This window comes from Chiloscyllium plagiosum, chromosome 19 (assembly GCF_004010195.1).
Source record: "Chiloscyllium plagiosum isolate BGI_BamShark_2017 chromosome 19, ASM401019v2, whole genome shotgun sequence".
Classification (NCBI taxonomy): domain Eukaryota; kingdom Metazoa; phylum Chordata; class Chondrichthyes; order Orectolobiformes; family Hemiscylliidae; genus Chiloscyllium; species Chiloscyllium plagiosum.
Window position 1 is genome coordinate 61,631,403 of NC_057728.1, and position 19,628 is coordinate 61,651,030.

At 39.0% G+C, this 19,628-nt stretch overlaps 1 protein-coding gene across 5 annotated transcripts in view; it reads left to right on the forward strand.

The window, feature by feature from the left end:
* The window catches only part of scaf11 (SR-related CTD-associated factor 11), a 65,865-nt gene extending 48,581 nt beyond the window's left edge, over positions 1 to 17,284 (forward strand). For 4 of the 5 annotated variants that reach the window (XM_043708684.1, XM_043708687.1, XM_043708682.1 and 1 more), the window contains 6 exons: positions 803 to 918; positions 3,113 to 6,535; positions 8,741 to 9,114; positions 11,414 to 11,668; positions 12,268 to 12,387; positions 16,101 to 17,284. In XM_043708684.1, coding sequence (XP_043564619.1) covers positions 803 to 918; positions 3,113 to 6,535; positions 8,741 to 9,114; positions 11,414 to 11,668; positions 12,268 to 12,387; positions 16,101 to 16,247 — 4,435 coding nt within the window. In that variant the 3' untranslated portion in view covers positions 16,248 to 17,284. The remainder of the gene's footprint in view (positions 1 to 802; positions 919 to 3,112; positions 6,536 to 8,740; positions 9,115 to 11,413; positions 11,669 to 12,267; positions 12,388 to 16,100) is intronic. The other variant, XM_043708685.1, reaches the window with a different exon arrangement.
* The last annotated feature ends 2,344 nt before the right edge of the window (positions 17,285 to 19,628 follow it).

The window sequence follows — 19,628 nt, forward strand, 5'->3', positions numbered from 1 at the left end:
TTTTTAAACTCTGTGCCAAACTAGTCACCTTGGAGCCAGGGCTGTTTATGACCCCTCTGAAAAAAACCGCAAACACAGTATCCTCGAGAAAACGAACAGCTTTTAGAAAAAGGAGGCCAGCTTTGTGACAACATGATTTATTGTTCAAAGGATTGGAACTATTCTTGGAAAGGTGGTGGAAACTGAGACTTCACGTATTTTTAAGGCAGTGATAGGTAGATTGATGGTAAGCAGGGATGTTGTTTTGAGGGTCCAGTCAGATAATTCATGATATTAAATTGCAGCAGGCTCTAGAAGCAAACAGGAGAAAGTGAGGTCTGCAGATGCTGGAGATCAAAGTTGAAACTTTATTGCTGGAACAGCACAGCAGGTCAGGCAGCATCCAGGGAACAGGAGAAGAAGGGCCTGTGCCCGAAACGTCGAATCTCCTGTTCCCTGGATGCTGCCTGACCTGCTGTGCTGTTCCAGCAATAAAGTTTCTAGAAGCAAACAGCCTATTCCTGCTCCTTGTTTGTATTTGGTATAAACCCACATTTATTTAGATTTTTTGTCTGTGCTTGATACAATATTGAATAATTTCAGGAGTCTCTTAAGTCAGTTAGCCTTTTTGTAGGTCTGGTTTGTGTTTGTTTGTTGAACTTTGTTAGACATGTGAATTGCCTTGAGTGAATCTAGAGTAGTTGATTGACAAATTCGAATTTAATTTGAAATACAGAAATTGAGTATTTGAGCCTGTACCACATGCTTGCTTTGCTCCACATGTCCGTGCTGAAAAGCCAATATTTTGTTGATTGTCTTGCAGATACGGGGTAGACTCCATTTCTGTTGAATATGATGAAGCAGCAACTGCTCTCCCACAGCAAGATCTGATGTCAGAAACTGTGTTTCCGTCAAATCCATTTGCACTGGGACGTTCTGGTGAGATTCTTATTTCCAACTCAAAGACAACCCCTATCTAGGTACTTCCTGATTTTAAAACCTTAATGGTTTGCACTGTTCAACATTTATGCTTCAAAATTATACACCTAAAATTGGGAGTATTTTGTTAGAAACTATATAAAATTGTTTTTAGATTCCTTTTCTTTACAACTGGTCATTTTGCTTAATTGTGTTAAAAGTTTTATTCTTTACTTCTCCAACTTTTGTTTTGCCGTTAAGTGAGTTCGGATGCTAAACAGATAATCTTGTAAACTCATTTATTCATACCACTAGTAATTTTTGAAAATCTGTTCAGTCCAGTTGATAAAAGAACAGTGAAAAATCTTATTTTTTTTAACAAGCTTGATAAATGCCCAAATGTCTTTGTAATTCCAAGTTTGATTGAGGGTAATGAATGTAATGGTTCCCATCAAATGGAATAATTGAAGCATAACTACAAGGACAGCATTATCACGTGGAGGATAAAGTTGATCAGTGAAAGTTTCGGGTGTCAGGTTTACTAATGGCTATCAGGATGTAAAATAACAGAAGCTTTGATGACATTTAAAAATGGTAGACCAGTTACAAAGCTATTATCAATGTAACTACAAAGACACACCAGAATTAATATGGAGAGAGTATGTTTTATTAATTCCTGCAGTGAATACTATTTCATAGAATTTCCTTTGTCATTCACTGGCAGAATCTTTATTAAAATTGCTATCTACTCTTTGATGGAATTTGCATTTATATGGCACCCTGCTACCTCTTTTAAATGCTTCAAAATTGTCTGCGTAGGTGGTTTATCTTGAATTGATGTGGCCGTTGAGCTGGACAAACAAATCAGTTGCTTTGTCCTATGCGCAATAGGATTTCACATATTAGAACAGCTCAAGGAAGAATGTAAAACTGGTCACAGACCATTTTCCTGCTGTTTTTCAAATACTGCATGAATTCTCATATAAGAGGGCTGCATGGTACAGTGCATTGGTAAATAGCTGTTTCACCTTTTAAAACAACTATGTGTATTTGCCAGATACATTTGTTTTGGCTGAATTATTTCTGAGAAATTTCTAGAGGGAATGTTCTTACAACAAAAACTTATTTAAATTAACAAAGATACGTAGAGTAGGGAATGGGAATTCTCTTCTAGCACTTTTTAAAAAACTCAGATATTTAGCATGGACAATATCTGACCTAAAGAACAAAGAAAATTACAGCACAGGGACAGGTCCTTTGGCCATCCAAGCCTGAGCCAATCTACGTCCTCTATCTAAACCTGTTGCCTATTTTCTAAAGACCTGTATCCCTCTGCTCCTTGCCCATTCACATATCTGTCTAGATATATCTTAACTGACACTATCGTGCCCACCTCTACCACCTCTGCTGGTAATGCGTTCCATGTACCCACCACCCTCTGTGTAAAGAACTTTCCATGCATATCTTCCTAAAACTTTTCCCCTCTCACCTTGAACCTGTGACCCTAGTAACTAAGACCCCCACTCTTGGAAAAAGCGTCTTCCTAGCCACCTCTCATGATTTTGTAGATCTCAGTCAGGTTCCCCCTCAACCTCCGTCTTTCTAATGGAAATAATCCTAATCTACTCGCTTCCTCTTCACAGCTAGCACTCTGCATACCAGGCAGCATCCTGGTGAACCTCCTCTGTACTCTTTCCAAAGCATCTTTTGGTAATGTGGCAACCAGAACTGTACACAGTATTCCAAACAACCTAGAGTGTATGAAGATAGAAACTGTTTTATTTCCCAGCATTGATGTCCGTGCTCTAATTAGTGCAACCCACTGCCACCAACACAATAACCATCGCTGTCTGAAGTTCCTCTGTGAGGAAGGAGAAAGAACTTTGGGAAATTGAGTAATATAATTGATAAGGTGTGCTTTTTAGTGTTTAAAGAATATTTTTGATTCTCTCTTGGGACATCGGTTTTGCATTTATTACGCGGGGTCCCTAGTTGCCCATGAGAAGTTGGTGGTGAGCTGCCTTCTTGAATCACTGCAGTTCATGTTCTGTGGATAGAACCACAGTGCCATAGGGAAGGGAGTTCCAGCAGGTTGCAGATGATCAGCAAGTGGGTATTTTTCTCAGTTCATAAAATGGCATTCAGTAAAGTAATAATATTGTAATATTTACACCAAGAGACCATAATTGATTAAATACTATTTACTTTTATCCAGTTTATTTTCCTGGCAAGGTGTGTGCACTTGCTGGAACCAGAGGAGGTGGAGAGAAAAAGAATCTGTCCGGGGCATCAGGTAGTACTAATGCAGGGAATAATGAAACAACACCAGGCAGAAGAAGATCAATGCGTATCAGTAATGCAGAAAAATTGGATAAATCTGCCAGCTCCACTCAGCGTTCACAGTCAAACTCAGGTGCCTCAGTTCCTACAACATCCCCAGAATGTGCAAGAACGCCACCTAAAAGGGGTGGAAAGCAAAAATCAAAAAGGAAACTGGAGACCGAACAAAATAAGACTCCCCCTGATAAAAAGAAGACCAGAGTTACTCGTAGTTCCTATAAGAAATCAAGTTCTAGTAGTTCAGACCCAAATGATAGTCCTTTTGTCAGTGAAACTGAATATCAACCTCAACCCCCTCCCTCTGCTGAAGAGCCATTGAGCAATCTGGATAATAGTGATGCAAGCCATTCATCATCTAATGACTGTGGTGATCGCAATCCTTCAGTGGAGAAGGATAATGATGAAGAGGAGAATGACAAACGGCAAGACCATGTAGAAAATAAAAATTCACCAGTCAGTGAAGAAGACTGTGCACCAAACATTGACCAGATCAATATTGAAGTCTCAGGAATCTCCAATCTTCCACCAACTACTGATGATAAAAATTGTGTGGAACCTAACTCAGGTAATTCAGCAGAAAACAATGACAAGGAGTTTATTGAAAAGGAACAGAGTAGTTCAAAAAATGGAATTTATTCTCTCAGTGAAGATGTAACTTGTTTCGATGTGACTAATAGTGATCAAGGCATTGGTCAAATAAAATATCTAGAGAGTCCATCAAAAGAAGATATTACTGATGTGGAAAAGAAGGCACTTGTCGATGATCAAAATTCTGAACACTCTAAAGTAATAGAATTCAGGGAAAGAATGAACAATACTTGTGAGGATGATACTGGAAAGCAGTCAGTTATTGAAAATCCAGAAAAATGTGTTGAAGGTATCCAACCCAAGGGTAAAATGTCTTCAGGAAGTGTTAATTCTGAGCAGTTAGAAAAAACAGATTCTGTAAAAGTTGAAGAGGATCTAGATGAAGCTCACTATACAGCTGATTGTGGAAGTGCTGTTACTACAGAATCACTTATTGAAATTCCTGGAAAATTCATGGATAATAGTGATCTGGTGAGGGAAGTGTCTTTGGAGAATATCAAACCTGAGATGTTTAAAAAAATGGGATCTCTGAAAAAGTTGAGTGCTAAAGAAACATCTGATTCTCAAAGAGTTACTCCTGAAACATTTATGGAGGACAACGATCCAGAAAGTGAAGTCTTGCAGAATATAAAACTGGAGAGATCTGATACAGATTCTATGGAAGTTTTAGCTCTTCATGAGCAAAAATCTGATTGTAAGGATGGTATCGGTCAACAGTCATCAGTTGAAGAGCCTCATAAATTTGTGGAGAATGACAATGTGAAAAGTGAAATCAGCTCAGGGAATATTGAACCTCAACAATTTGAGATGAACCAGGAGCAAGTTTTAAGTAAGCCATCACAGGCAGCTGATTGGAAAAATGCTATTATTCACCAGTCATCTGATGAAATTCCTGGTAAAATTACAGAAGATAAAAGTCTGAAAAGTGGAATCTTCAGTGAATCTGATTTCAATCAAGTGACTTCAGAGACACAAGACACCAATAATGATAAAAGAACCAAATCTGAGATGTTAATTGATGGGACTGGCTGTGGTGGTGCTGAGGACTTTAATTTGGATAACAATGAAGTAGTGGCTATGGAATGTGATTCACCCATCAATGACCATCAAGTGTCTGTAGCAGAACTTGATTCTCAAAAAGCATCAGAAGAAAATGTAGAAAGTTCTGCTTTGTCCTGTGATCCTAGTCACAATGTATTGCTGCCAGATGTCACTTTTGAAAATACCAATAATGAAAACACAGGGCAAGGACCTCCTGAAATTGAACTTAAGAAAATAGCAGAGCAGAAAGGAAAAGATGCACCACGTCGCAAATCTAGGTTTCATGCAGCATCGACAACCTGGTCCCCAGAAAAAGAAAGAAAACGTGAACGGAAAAGATCCAGGTCCAAGTCCCAGGGACGATCTGGATCTGGGTCCAGCTCTCAGCCACAAGTAAGGTCTAGTTCCAGACCACGGGGAAGATCCAGTTCCAGGTCACAAGGGAGGTCTGAATCTAGGTCACGAGGGAAGTCCAGATCCAAGTCGCGAGGTAGATCCAGGTCCAGATCCTTATCGCATGGAAAGTCCAGATCCAGGTCCCGAGGACGATCCAGGTCCCGAGGACGATCCAGGTCCCGAGGACGATCCAAGTCCCGAGGAAGATCAAGATCCAGGTCCAGGTCCAGATCACGAGAAAGATCCAAATCGCGTGGAAGGTCCAGGTCCAGGTCACCAGGAAGATCACCAGGAAGACCCAGGTCTTTGTGTAAAGACCATCATGGTCATTTGGACAGACCTTTGCATGAAAGAAATCGCTTGAAAGGAGAAGACAGTGACCGAAGCAACCAAGCCTCTCCGTCCTCTAGGAAAAGGTCCAGGTCTCCCAGCAAAGAGAGAGATAAAGAAGAACTTGCAAGTGAAGTTGACAAGAGGAGCACTGAAGCAGATAGAGGAAGAAAAGATAGACCACGCTCGAGGTCAAGATCTAGATCCAGAAAACGATATTATTCTGGAGACAAAGAAGAGAAAGCTGGTTTTTCTCCAGGCAGAAGAGATAGGTACATTGATGACAGCTGGAGAAATATTCGCGGAAAGGATAGACCCAGAATGAATGACTGGGAAAGACCAAGAGGTTATGATAGATTCAGAAAAAATAGTAGGAGTAGAGAATTTCCACAGGCTAACAGATATCCAGATGAACAGTCAGCTATAAGTACTGAATATATAGATGACCGGAATCCTGAATGGGTAGTGGAACAAGTGCAAGCCTCTTCAGATGTCAATATGAGAGAAAATGACTACAGGAATGATTCTAAATGGGAAGAAAATAGATATGAAAGAGATGACTCTTGGGGTAATAGGAACTTTGGTTGGAAACGTGGTCGTGGACGTTTCCGGGGAGGCTCCTTTCATGGTGACCAAAGTGAAATGCCATGGCAGAACCGAAGGTCAAATTTCTCAGGCGAGCAAAATAATTCAGGGAAATTTCAAGGAACTGGACCCCGTCGGTATAATGACCATCAACAAAATAGGTGGCGAGGTGAATCAAATACATCTTCAGAGGCCCGTGACCGTTCTGGATGGTCATCGTTCTCCAGTTGGAACGCAAGGAAAACTCTGCCAGCCGATGTCCAAAATTACTACGCCAATAGGGGAAGACAGGCTTCAAGCACGCAATCGAGCTGGAGAGGAGCTGATGAGGAACAGTACCAGGCTTCAACAGAGCAAGGTAGGTATTTCAGTTGTCAATTTGTTTGTGAAAGCTTACAGAAACCTTTTCAAATGTTGTGTGGAGCTAGTTTTTCTAAATATTGAACTATACTTTTCACAATATTCCATTTACTAAATTGAAGACTTATAAGCACGAAAATTAATGAATATCAAAACTTGGAAGTTGGTTAGCTTCAAAGAATTTCTGTAATTTTTTGGGACAACTGGAATGCTATTATTTTTCATGTTGACTGCAAAATATTTTCTGTACTGAATTGTATCTTATACAACACGGAAGCAGACCCTTCAGTCCAACCAGTCCATGCTGAATGTAATCTTGAACTAAACTAGTCCCACCTTCCTCCTGGCCCTTATCTCCTCCCAAAACTTTCCTATTCATGTACTTGTCCAAATACCTTTTAAACATAATTGTACCAACATCTCCCACTTCCTCAGGAAGTTCATTCCACATGAGAATCACCCTGTGAGAAAAATTTCGGAACTCACATACCACAAAGAAGGAAGGATGTTACCTATAGCAAATGGCGACTTCATCTGAATAATTGATAACAAGATTTATTCTAAGGAAAGAAAAATGTTTGCATGTCTGGTCTTTAAACATACTACTTTGTTGGGGATTGCTTTGATAAGTATGAGCATTCCTAAGTCTGGTGTTTATAAATCAGGGGGCTAAAGGATATGGGGAAAATTGAGAACAGGGATTGAGTTGGATGATCAGCCATGACCATATTGAATGACTGAGCAGGCTCAAACCTTCCTGAAGAAGGGCTTATGCCCGAAACGTCGATTCTCCTGTTCCCTGGATGCTGCCTGACCTGCTGCGCTTTTCCAGCAACACATTTTCAGCTCTGATCTCCAGCATCTGCAGACCTCACTTTCTCCTCAAACCAACTACCCCTACTCTTGCTTCATTTTCACTGTATCTAGGTACATGTGACAATAATAAATCAAAATCATTTATAAGTGGCCTCATCAACCTGAAGCTTTACTTTTAGCTTTCTTTTAATTTAAACTGGGATTCAGTAATTTTGCTTAATTTTTAGCATCCTAACAAAAGGCACATGTGCCAGTGATTTATATAGCATATAAATATGTCTTATGATGGGATCATTTTGAAGATTTTCATCATGGTTGAAAAAATTTGGCAAGTAGATGTTTATTTTTTCCAGGTAAGTGTTCTTGTAACACTCAAAACATATTTAAAAAATTGTTTGAAATTACATCTATAGTTTATGTCTTTAAGCTAAAGCTGAGAGCATTGCTTTAAGAAGGTTAGGTCAAACATCTTGGGATCTACTCATTTAGGTTATTATAACACCACCAGTTCACAGCCCTTCCATGTAGAGCAAGTACAAAAGGATTGAGAATAGTTTGGAGAGATTTTATGAAATTACATGAATAAATGATTACTTCACAAGCTTAATTTCTGAATTCTTACAAGTTCTGAAAATTAATGCTTGCAGTAGCTATTATTAAATTTATAAAACACCTTTAACATGGCAAAATGTTTCAAGGCATTGTATAAATCAAGTATCGGTTAATGGTTTCCTGAGTCTGTCTTTATTTTCGATGTTTGATATTGTTTCACGAAGGAATTTAATAAATATGTTTTATCATGCATACTGAATTACCCTGCACTTTCAATTCCATCTGCGCAATCCCTTAGGTTGCCATAGCTGTAGTCTTGTCAATACCCACTATCTGAGTCAATTTTCTTAAATTTGCTGTCATCCTGTGGTTTAAAATCTGTCTCCTATAGTGCTCCATCAGGTTCTGTGACTCAGTATATAATGACCCAATTCAGAAGGATATGTGAATAAACTTGAGAAGGAGAACTCTTGTTTTGAGTACTTAACATACACTTGATCCCTATTTTGTATAGCTAAGCAGTTGCTTGACTATGCAAAATAGCGATTAAGTGTATGTACTCAAAAAACACTACTATTTCTAGGAAAAGGTACAGGTTATTTAGCCCCTCAGGCTTGCTCTATCATTCAGTGAGTGAACGTATGATCTGTGCCCCACTTTGCCTATTCCTTGGCTTAAAATAAACTACCAATTTCAGCTTTTAAACTAAATTGTTCTCTTTGGTACTTCCTAGAAGCTCACATCAGAGATATTTTTGGATGAAAGATCACTGAAATGAAAAATGATCTAAGATGCCTCAGTATCTCTCCATTAATTTGTCTTATTTATTTGACAGATTCATCGCATGGAGTGCCAGGATTTAATGACCAAGCAAATCAGCAAATGAATGGTTCTCAGCAGCCAGTTAATATAATGCACCCACCTGTTCTACCCCAGCCAATGAATGCACCTCCCCAGCCAATGAATGCACCTCCCCAGCCAATGAATGTCTTTCCATTTCCAATGAGCGTCCACCCACCACCCCCACTAATGCATTTCCATCCATACATCCACCCTCCTCCACCACTGAATGTGCACGCAGGAATCCCTGCTGTGCAACCAACAGGAGCTGGAAACCTGCCTAACAGCCCGCCTCCACCACCACCTCCACCTCCACCAGCCCAATCGGTGAACTATGCGATTCAGCAACACGACATGGCACAACCTCAAGTAAGTTCTCCATAAGGATATGAATGCCATTTTCCAGTGTTCAAGACTGTGTCAGATAGATGAGATCAGAAAGAGGTGTTGATGTTTCTAGGGCCCAAATTTCCTTTTCCAGTCAGTTAGAAAGTTTATTCGTTCATGCAGTATGGGTGTTGCTGGCTGGGCTGGCATTTATTGCCCATCCCGAGTTGCTGTGGACAAGTTGGTGGTGAGCCAGATGCATGAATTGCTGCAGTCCTTGGGGTACAGAGAAGCGATATTACTGTTGGAAAAGGTTTTGAACCAGCACCAGTGAAGGCACACTGTAAGTTCCAAGTCTGGAACTTAAAGCCACTCTAATGGTAACCATAGCAACAATTGCTGACAGTTGTAAAACACTATCAGGTTCACTAATATTTTTCGGGGAAGGAAATCTGACGTCCTTGTGAAATGACCCAGCTAGTGGCTTGGTTCAAGAGCAGGTGGGATAGGACACAAATACTGGTCTTGCCAGTGACACCCACATCCTCAAAAAAAAATCAAAGTCTGTTAGATGTTCTTTAAGCCTCCTTATGAGGATATTGTTTTGTTCCAGTATATTCAGTCTCTTTCCATTCAAACCCTTTAAGAAGGTGTTGAGGCATAACCAAAGCAACTTGTTGGATTGCTTTGACATCAAAATCATGGGGATTTCATTGACAAAAATTGAATTGAACCAACCAAATGCTACGGAAATAGAAGCGGTCGGAAGCTGAGAATCTCCCCTTCTTACTCCTCAAAGGTTGTCTATTCTGTCAGTTATGTACATGGCACAAGTTAAGAGTAGTGCACATGTGGATGATCCATGTCCAGGAATACTTGAAAAGGTCGACTTGATTCAGTAGAAAGTGATCGGCTTAATTGACACCTCATCCACCAACATTGTGGGCGGCACGGTGGCACAGTGGTTAGGACTGCTGCCTCACAGCGCCAGAGACCCGGGTTCAATTCCCGCCTCAGGCGACTGACTGTGTGGAGTTTGCACGTTCTCCCCATGTCTGCGTGGGTTTCCTCCGGGTGCTCCGGTTTCCTCCCACAGTCCAAAGATGTGCAGGTCAGGTGAATTGGCCATGCTAAATTGCCCGTAGTGTTAGGTAAGGGGTAAATGTAGGGATATGGGTGGGTTGCGCTTCGGCGGGTCGGTGTGGACTTGTTGGGCTGAAGGGCCTGTTTCCACACTGTAATGTAATCTAATCTAAAAATAAGCATTCATACCCTTTACCACATAATGACAGCAGTGAACGATTTGCAAGATATGCTTCAATTTGCCAAGCCTCCTCCATTGACACCTTCCAATCCCATGACCTCCACCGCCCAGAAGAACACTCTGGGCTCGAACGCAACTTCGATTATTGTGGTACAAAAAAGTCCATCTCCACCATCTTGAGAAATTAGCAACGGGGAAAAAATACATGCCAACAATTCTCATATATCAAGAAACAACGAGTAAAATAGTTTTCAGCTTTTGCATGAACTGCAGTGAAATGATTGTGTTACTTTGCTTCTATTGTTTAGCTAGTGTTTTGCACTAGTTCAGCATTACCTTGTTGTTCCTATATTCTGTGCGCCTATTAGTAAAGCCCAGGACACTTTTGAATCATATAATCCTCACAGTGTGGGAGCAGGCCATTCAGCCCATTGAATCCACACTGACCCACTGAAGAGCATCCCACCCAGACTGTCCCCATGAAGATCTGTATGATGTTTTTGTTCTGTGTCAAAACTCTCTGATACCCACTCAACATGATTACATTCATTGTATATTTGTTATCTACTATGATGACCACCTACCAAGAGAAAGGTTTACTATGCTAAGTTCTGCCTGCTGGTGTTGAAGTCATGTTTGTTTGGTATGGTAATACACATCTGGGGATTTGAGTTTAATTGCACAGTTAAAATATATACAACCTCAAAACTTTGGAAGGAAAGCAACCCGATGGGTTTTTGTCCTGTTGCCAACACTTGTATGTCATGTTTTTATAAACACATTGGCACAACTGCTTCATTAAATTTTTTTTTAAAAAAAAAGAATTGCAGATGCTGGAAATTTGAAACAAAATGAGGAAACACTCAGCAGGTCTGGCAACATCTGTGGAAAGGGTCACTAGACCCGAGATGTTAACTCTGCTTTCTATCCACAGTTGCTGCCAGATTTGCTGGGTTTTCTCAGCAGTTTCTGTTTTCATTTCATTAAATGTTCTGTTTTATGTTTGTAGATTTTCTTTTTTGCTGCTTACATGAATAACGGTTAAGTTCTTGACATTTTGCTTCACTCTTGTTTCAGATCATCCATCCTCCATGTAGCGTTCCAGAGGTGGATGTGCAGAGTAGTGCTGCCACTGTACCCAGTACATGTGGAGAATCCAGCAAAGCCATGCAGCTTCCACTTTCTATAGATGTCTCTCCTTCAACCTTTCAGTCTGTCCAACAAGTCTTTGCATCGCTTTCAACTTCAAAGTCTACAGTGGAAAAAGAAAGCTTGAAGGAAGAATTTGAAACAGAAAAGCCCAAAAAGGACAAGGCAAGTCCTGCAGACTCGGTAATTGATTTATTTCCAAACCATTTTATTTCCTGTACAGCAAGACAGTAAATACTGCTTTGACTTGAATGAGAGTTTTTTAAGAGATCTGTAAACTAACATGTATTTGCTTTTCACTTGTGTGTGGTGTATACATCATTTTTTTTAATGACTATTTTTGTTTCTACTTGTGGCTCGCGTGTGTAAATCTTCGCTTGTAATCTTTTAAAAGCTTATGAAACTGCAAACTAAAAAGCATACACATGTCTTGTGTAGCACAATTTCATTGTTCCTTGATGTGCATTCATGTATTACTGCCAGTTGTTCTTGATATGACTGCTGGAGTTTTCAGTTCTACATTTGCTGGAAAAGCACAGCCGATCAAGCAGCATCCAAGGAGCAGGAGAATCAACATTTCACACACAAGTCCCTCATCAGGAATGAATCAGGGCTTATGCCTGAAACGTTGACTCAGATGCTGCTTGTCTGGCTGTGCTTTTCCAGCGCCACATTCTTTGACTCTCATCTCCAGCATCTGCAGTCCTCACTTTCTCCTAGTTGTATATTTGCCTTTTGATGTTGAAAGTACAGCTTAAGTGCTTTTCCTTTCCAATGTGTAGAAATGTACAATTCAAGAAAGGGCTGTGGAAGAAGTGAAACTAGCCATCAAGCCTTATTACCAAAAGAAGGAGATTACCAAGGATGAATATAAAGAAATTGTCCGCAAGGCTGTTGATAAGGTAATGTTTCAAAATGGATTGTAGTTTTCCACAGCGTTACTGATGAGTAAGATTTTTTTAAATGAAAGAGAACAAATACAATCTTTGGAGGAAATAAATCTTTCGAGGGCGGCACAGTGGCTCAGTGGTTAGCACTGCTGCCTCACAGCACCAGGGTCCCAGGTTCGATTCCAGCCTCGGGTGACTGCCTGTGTGGAGTTTGCACATTCTCCCTGTGTCTGTATGGGTTTCCTCCGGGTGCTCCGGTTTCCTCCCACAGTCCAAAGATGTGCAGTTCAGGTGAATTGGCCATGCTAAATTGCCCATAGTGTTAGTTGCATTAGTCAGAAGGAAATGAGTCTGGGTGGGTTACTCTTCAGAGGGTCGGTGTGGGCTGGTTGCGCTGAAGGGCCTGTTACCACACTGTAGGGAAACTAATCTAATCTAAACAACTTCACTGCATACGATTGTATGCCTTGGATATCTACACGGTAATTTAATTATTTCTTTGGTTATCATGTTTTTAGGTTGGACGTCTCAGTGGTCTGAGGTACATGAAATAAATGGGTACAGTTATTCAGCTGTACAGCTATAGCTCGTCTGAGTATCTTGTGTTGGACGATCAAGTATATCAGTAGTAGGGACACACATTAGTGAGCATATTGAAAATATTGGCTAGTCAAGGAAATGTAGCAGGGGTTTGTAAAGGAGATCATGCTTGGAATTTAATCAAATTCATTGAGAAAATTTCTGACGGGGTGCACAAAGTGAACATGATGTTGATAAAATGCTATGACAGAGAAGAGCTAATGGATGTTTCACATTTATACAATGCAGTTTATGCCAAGTCCAAGGATGTGTTAGAACTTTTCTCTGTGTACATAAATAATTTAGTTCAGGCTAAATAATAAAAGTTTGCAAACAGCCATGGGAATATGACAAATGGCAGAAAATTGCAGGAAGTGATGTGAATACATAAATGGGTTAAAACAGTAGCTTTATGGTGAAAATTCAGTTTCACTGAAATGAATGCAAATTGGCATATTTGATACAAGAAAGGGTGTTGGAAATATACAGTGATTGGTGATCCTTTTAATGGTGAGGAGGTTTAGAAATGTGCGGGACTGATGTCCTTGACCTTTAAGGATTATAGATAGAAAAGAATTCTAAAGTTGACAATTTGAGCTTTAGAGATCTGGGCACTGAATACAAAAGCAAAGAAACTTTAGGGAATCTCCATATAATACAAAATTGCAACAGTTATGTTTGGTCATGGGCATTCTGGGACACTGAATCATGGATGTGCAACGAAAGATGATCTTATGCAGTATCTCCGGATCAAGGATAACTAACCCTGGTTCGATGGGATCTGAAATGCTGATAATTCTAACATGTAATCACCAGACTCTGCCACATGAAGGACATGTGGTACTAACAGGGCCAAACAGATGAAATCTATCTCGGTTTGGACATTCACTCTGATGCCTCAACTTCACCTTTGTGTGCTCCTGATTAAGTCTGTGGATACCTTCAGTGTTCGCCAAATGAACCATTTCCATTTTTCTAAGTCAAAATCTAGATATTTGATCTCCTCAATTATATTCTGAGATTAATGGGGAGGGGACAGTAATGACAAGGAGATTGCAAAATGAAAGTATTAATTGAAGTAGAAAACATGATGTCTGAAGTTTTCAGAATTTCTTGGGAATTGATTGAGTTTTGGCACTTAATTTGACCGGTGAACTGGCAAAGAGGGGCAAATATTTCAGATCATCCTAAAAGAATATATGAGGTTAGAAGAAATGTTTCCATAAAATGAGAATTTTGTTATTACGTAACAATTGCAACAGAGTTGATTGGCAGCTTCTTTCAAGTTTATTTATTTAAGATTAGCTGGTTGGATACTTCTGAGTGGAAATATTCAAGGGTTAGGAAAGAAACAGGAATGGTTGTACCTGACTACAGGTCAGGTTTAGTTAATTGGCATTTTTACTTTGAATCAATTCGCAGTGCCATGCTGATGGAGCTTGAAACATGAAAGATATCCCAAAGAACTGACAGACAAGTAAGTCTGCCAAGGTCCTGGAGCTGTGGAGTAGCAATGACCAACAAGGTGCTATTGTCATCATGTAGGAATGCGGGTTGGAGCTCATGCTGAGATTGAATTAAAGAGTTAAAGCAGGTTGGAAGATTCACCTCGCTTGCTTTGGCGAATGAATTTCCAGGGAAGAAACTTAATTGTGAAAGACAGGTCTTAAAAGTTCCCGTCTGAGAAAGGAAAGGAACAGAAACCTTGATTCTGGAAGAATTAAATGTCGATCTAAAGGGACGGTTTAAATTATATTCGTGATGAGCTTTTCAGTTACGCTTAAAGTAAAACAAAAAGTTTTATTTTGTGATTTCAAGTGTTGTTACCTACAAGGATGGTGTTTAATCAATAGTATCTTTAGTCTTCTATTACAGTAAAAAATAAAAAATTTTGTTACCCTTTCAGCCAAAAAGTGGAAATTTGAAAGTTAACAGTATCCGAAGTGATTGTAACAGTTTACAATCTTCTGATGAATTAAATAAGATGAAGATCTCAAAATTCAGAATATACTGAAGCTTGGTTGGCACTGTAAGGTTGTGATACGTAAGGGGCATAATAGGGAATGACAAAATGTAATTGTCAACATTTTAAATGAACAATTTAAGTAAATGAGTAAAGAAAGTGACAAGAAAGAAAATGTCCACAAAAATAATCAAACAAATATGACCAGCACAACTGACAGAAAAAGGAGCAAACTGCAGAAAGCTAAGAGAAAGACCTAGAAAAAAATCCACCTTGGAAAGGAGGGAATTCTTTTACTTCCCCCCCCGCTTCATAAATTGAAATAGCATCAAAATGGCAAAAATAAAAGCAAATTACTGCAGATGCTGGAATCTGAAACCAAAAGAGAGAATGCTGGAAAATCTCAGCAGGTCTGGCAGCATCTGTAAGGAGAGAAAAGAGCTGACGTTTCGAGTCTAACTGACCCTTTGTCAAAGCAGCTTTGACAAAGGGTCAGTTCAACTCGAAACGTCAGCTCTTTTCTCTCCTTACAGATGCTGCCAGACCTGCTGAGATTTTCCAGCATTCTCTCTCTCAAAATGGCAAAGATGATCTAGTTGCACCTTTAAAATTCAGTAGATGTGTGTAAGACTGGATCAGTCAAACTTTGAATACTAGGAGAATTGAGGGATATGCCAATTAGGTGTGGCAAGACTGCAGAGCTTAAATGTGATTCATTGTTTGTGAAATCACTTTATTTTGTGTATCACTTGCAGATTATGCTGCTTGGCACACAAGTAGTGCTGTTTTGTAGCTTCACCAGGTTAACACCTTATTTTCAGTATGCCTGGTACTGCTGTGGACAAGCCCCTCCTGCAATCTCATTGAAATCTCACATAATTAATTTCCTCCTCTTCTCCTTCCCATTGCAGCCTTCCCTCAGCTCTTTGCCTTCAAGTCTCTGCCCATTAACTCGGCTTGCCATGAAAAATTAAATTTGGTCACCCAAGTGCAAGCTGTGGGAGATTAACTTGTCCTATAAATTTTGACATTTGTTTTGTTTGTCTTGAAGATGTATTTGTCCTTTTGTACACTCTTGTCCAACTAAATAATTTTGTTTCCAAATTATACAGTTACTACTTGCCACACCTGCAATGTAAGTTTGTCCAATAGATTCATTGAATCTTGTGTGTCTTTTCCTTAGGTTTGCCACAGTAAGAGTGGTGAAGTCATCCCAGGAAAAGTAGCCAATTTGGTAAAAGCTTACGTAGAAAAATATAAACATGCCAGGAAAGGGAACCCAAAGCAAAATCCTGAGGAATGCAGTATCATTGGGAACAAATCTTTTTAAATGATAAAAACATGTAGCTGATTGGTTACCAGTGTTAACATGAGCCCAAAATAGAATGATGAGTAGGAACTTTGTTATCTATTGGTTCATTTTCTCTTCCTTGCAAAAGATTAGGTGTTTTTCTAAAATTGAAGCATTTGAGACAACACAATAACGTGAAATGAAAGCATGCTGTCGTTAGTTATTTGGAGTTGTAAGGATACTGAATATGATCTGTCCTGGCCCCTCATGTGGGTTGTCACTAGATCAGTTGTATAAAATGTGATATTTGTTAGATGATTTCCTAATGTATCAAATTATTTCTTGATGAATTTTTTTTTTGTTAACTCTAGTTAGGTGTTTTTGTAAACTGTTTGTATGCTGTACAAAAGCTTCCAGGTTTAACTGGAAGGATCTGGATCATGTAGAAGCACTAAAGCCTGGCATCTGAGGCTGATCAGCTGTTTTAGTGCGTATAGGGTCTAAACAAAGATGATTGCTTAACTCTTCTAGGACTGTTGCTCAGTGGGAAAATGTTTGATAAAAGATTTGATTCTATAGTTTCATTTTTGAGAAAAACAGAAAAGAATGGTTAAAAATGTCAGGCGTATTCTGTAATACTTGCCCAACACAGCAAAATAAATTTTCTGCTGCTTGTCAAACTAGTTTCTGGGTCTTGATGGACACATTATGGATTTAAATATATTCAAGTTCAGATAGCAAATCTGTATTTTTACTTCAAATGTAATATCCTTTGTAAAAGTTGACTTATTTTTGATTATTCTGTTGATAATGATATAGTAATACATTCTGCTTATGGTAATTATTTCATCTTTGGTGCTGACCTTTTCAGATAATTTAACAAATCATGGCAATAGACAAGTTACCAGCAGAGAACTTACAATGGAAATGTCTATATATAGCTTGAGGTCTTTATTATTGAGTGAATATTGAGTGAAATGTATTTTTTTTTTCGATGTTTCCAAAGGCTTGCATACTGAATTTTACAGTGCTTAATCATATTTGTGTATTGGAACTAATAATTATGTCGAACAACACAACATTGCTTCTAGTTTTTGATTATTTAATAGAAGTTTGCAGTAGAAGTGTTCAAACTTATTCATTGACTGCCATCGCTTTGTGATCATCTGCTTTTGAATGTGCCTGCGCTGGCTTTACTGGAAGTGTTTTTATTAATGCTATAAGAGGATGTGACCGTTTCACAGTAGGACATCACACATTTCTTATAAACGCAAGTAACTCTAAGGAATACAACACAGTGTATTTTATGTTGAAAGTATTGATTTCACTGAAAAGCTTCACACTTTTATGAATACACAATTAGAATGGGAAATCTATTGATTCCAGGAACATGTGATCATTGCGTTTATGCTGTTCAGTAATGTTCAAGATTAACATGCTATTGAAATGGTTTTCAGCCTGCTCATAGTCATGTTAGTTATGTTAAACCTATGATCAGTGCAAAATGTTTGAGAAACTCAGCAGCTTTTTAACATCTGTGGCATTTGAGACCAATGACAAAACATTAACTCTTTCTCTTTACAGATGTACCAGAGTGCTGAGTTTTGCCAGCATTTACTGGTTTTATTTCAGATATGCAGCATTTTCGCTTTTATTGACTGTTTAGTGTGTATACTGGGTTCAGAGTCATCTGGAATATTATTCAAACAAATTAAGATATGCAGAATAAAGAACAGTTCTCGATATGAAACATACAATTACATGGATAGTTTGGAGAAGTTAAGACTGCTGTTCTTGAAGAAGAGAAGGTATTTAAATCATAAGGTATCTTGACAGGAGATTTGGAGACACTGCTGTCCTTGTTGAAAGGATGGAGGACCAGAGGGCACAGGTTTGAAGTAATTGTCAAAACAACCAGCGGTGATATGAGGATGAACTTTAATAGAGCAGATTGTTAGGAATAGGAACTAACTTCATGAGTGGGGGAGGCAGAGTCAATTGAGGATTTCAAAAGGAAATTTAGAACATTTGCAGGGCTACAGGGAAAATGTCTGGAGAGTGGCCCTAAATGAATTGTTCCTTCAGAGGATCAGCACAGATTATTGGCCTCCTGCTGTAAGTATTCTGTGATAAAATGTCTACAACAGAATATCCTGGAAGTGAATTGTGTGCAACCAAAGTTTAACATTTTAAAATAATTTATGGTGTTAAGTATTGAAGGTTGGATTCTTAAACATTTCATGTTCTGCTTCATTAATACTCATACTGTGACCTACATTGCAATAGAAATCTTGGAGTTTATAAGTTGAATTAGAATTTTATGAAAACATGATTTTCAAATAGGTATTTGTACTCCCCACATAAGCATTCATCAGTGGTGATATTGTAAAAATTCTTAATTCTCAGTGGACTTTGAATCAGTTTCCATTTCCTGTGATGTTTGCATGGATAACCTTTTCAATTATATAATTTAGTAAAAGGTAGTAGCTCTATTTTCTTCTCCTTAGAAGCCTCTTACATTTAAGAAATTGCTGGCCATGATACCTTTAATTTCCACCTTCAAACTGAGAGGCACTGTGCTTCATTATTTTATCTGATCAGCATAAGAAAATGTATTATGAGATCAGAAGGTATTCAGTGTTGGATGAGAAGGGACATTCAAAGGGAATGCATCTGTTACTACAGCCAAATTCCTCAAGAAATAAAATGGCTTGTTCATTCTCCTTTGTCTTATATCTGATGACTGGTGACAACTATCAATCTGGGATGTTTTTCTCCTCCTCTGAAGCCAAGTGTCATCACTTAAACTGAGTTCTGGAATGCTATTGGCCGTGGGTTAATGACAACCATTGCCAGTCTTGTTCTTGTATAGAATTTCCTACAGGCCTACCAGATGGGAACCATGATTTTTGGTTTGTAGTCAAGAAATGGTGAGAATCATTAATCCACTACTAACCTGGTTAACACGAGCAAATTCAATACTGACGTGAATTTAACTCTGGGTCTGTTTAATCTGGACATCTTAATTACACACCAACTGTGACAAGAATGAGGGGAAGGGGAGATTACTTGTTTTAAGTGTTAGGCAGAGAATCTAAGCTGTTATTTTATCACCCACATTGCCACAGGTCTGGTGTCATAGTTAAGTAAGACCAGGCAAAGACACATGACTTCCTTCCCGAAAGGTCATCAGTGAACAAGATGGGGGTTTACAATAATCAATGAAAGTTTCATGTAAAAAAAAAATTGCTGGAAAATCTCAGCACATCTGTGGCAAAAAAATCAGAATTAATGTTAACCCTTCCTCAGAAATGAAACTTTCATGGTGGGATTGGAAACCCACATTCCTACTGCATCAGCCTGGCTCTCTGGATTACTATCCAATGAAATTACCACCACACCACTGTCTCCAATAGGTAT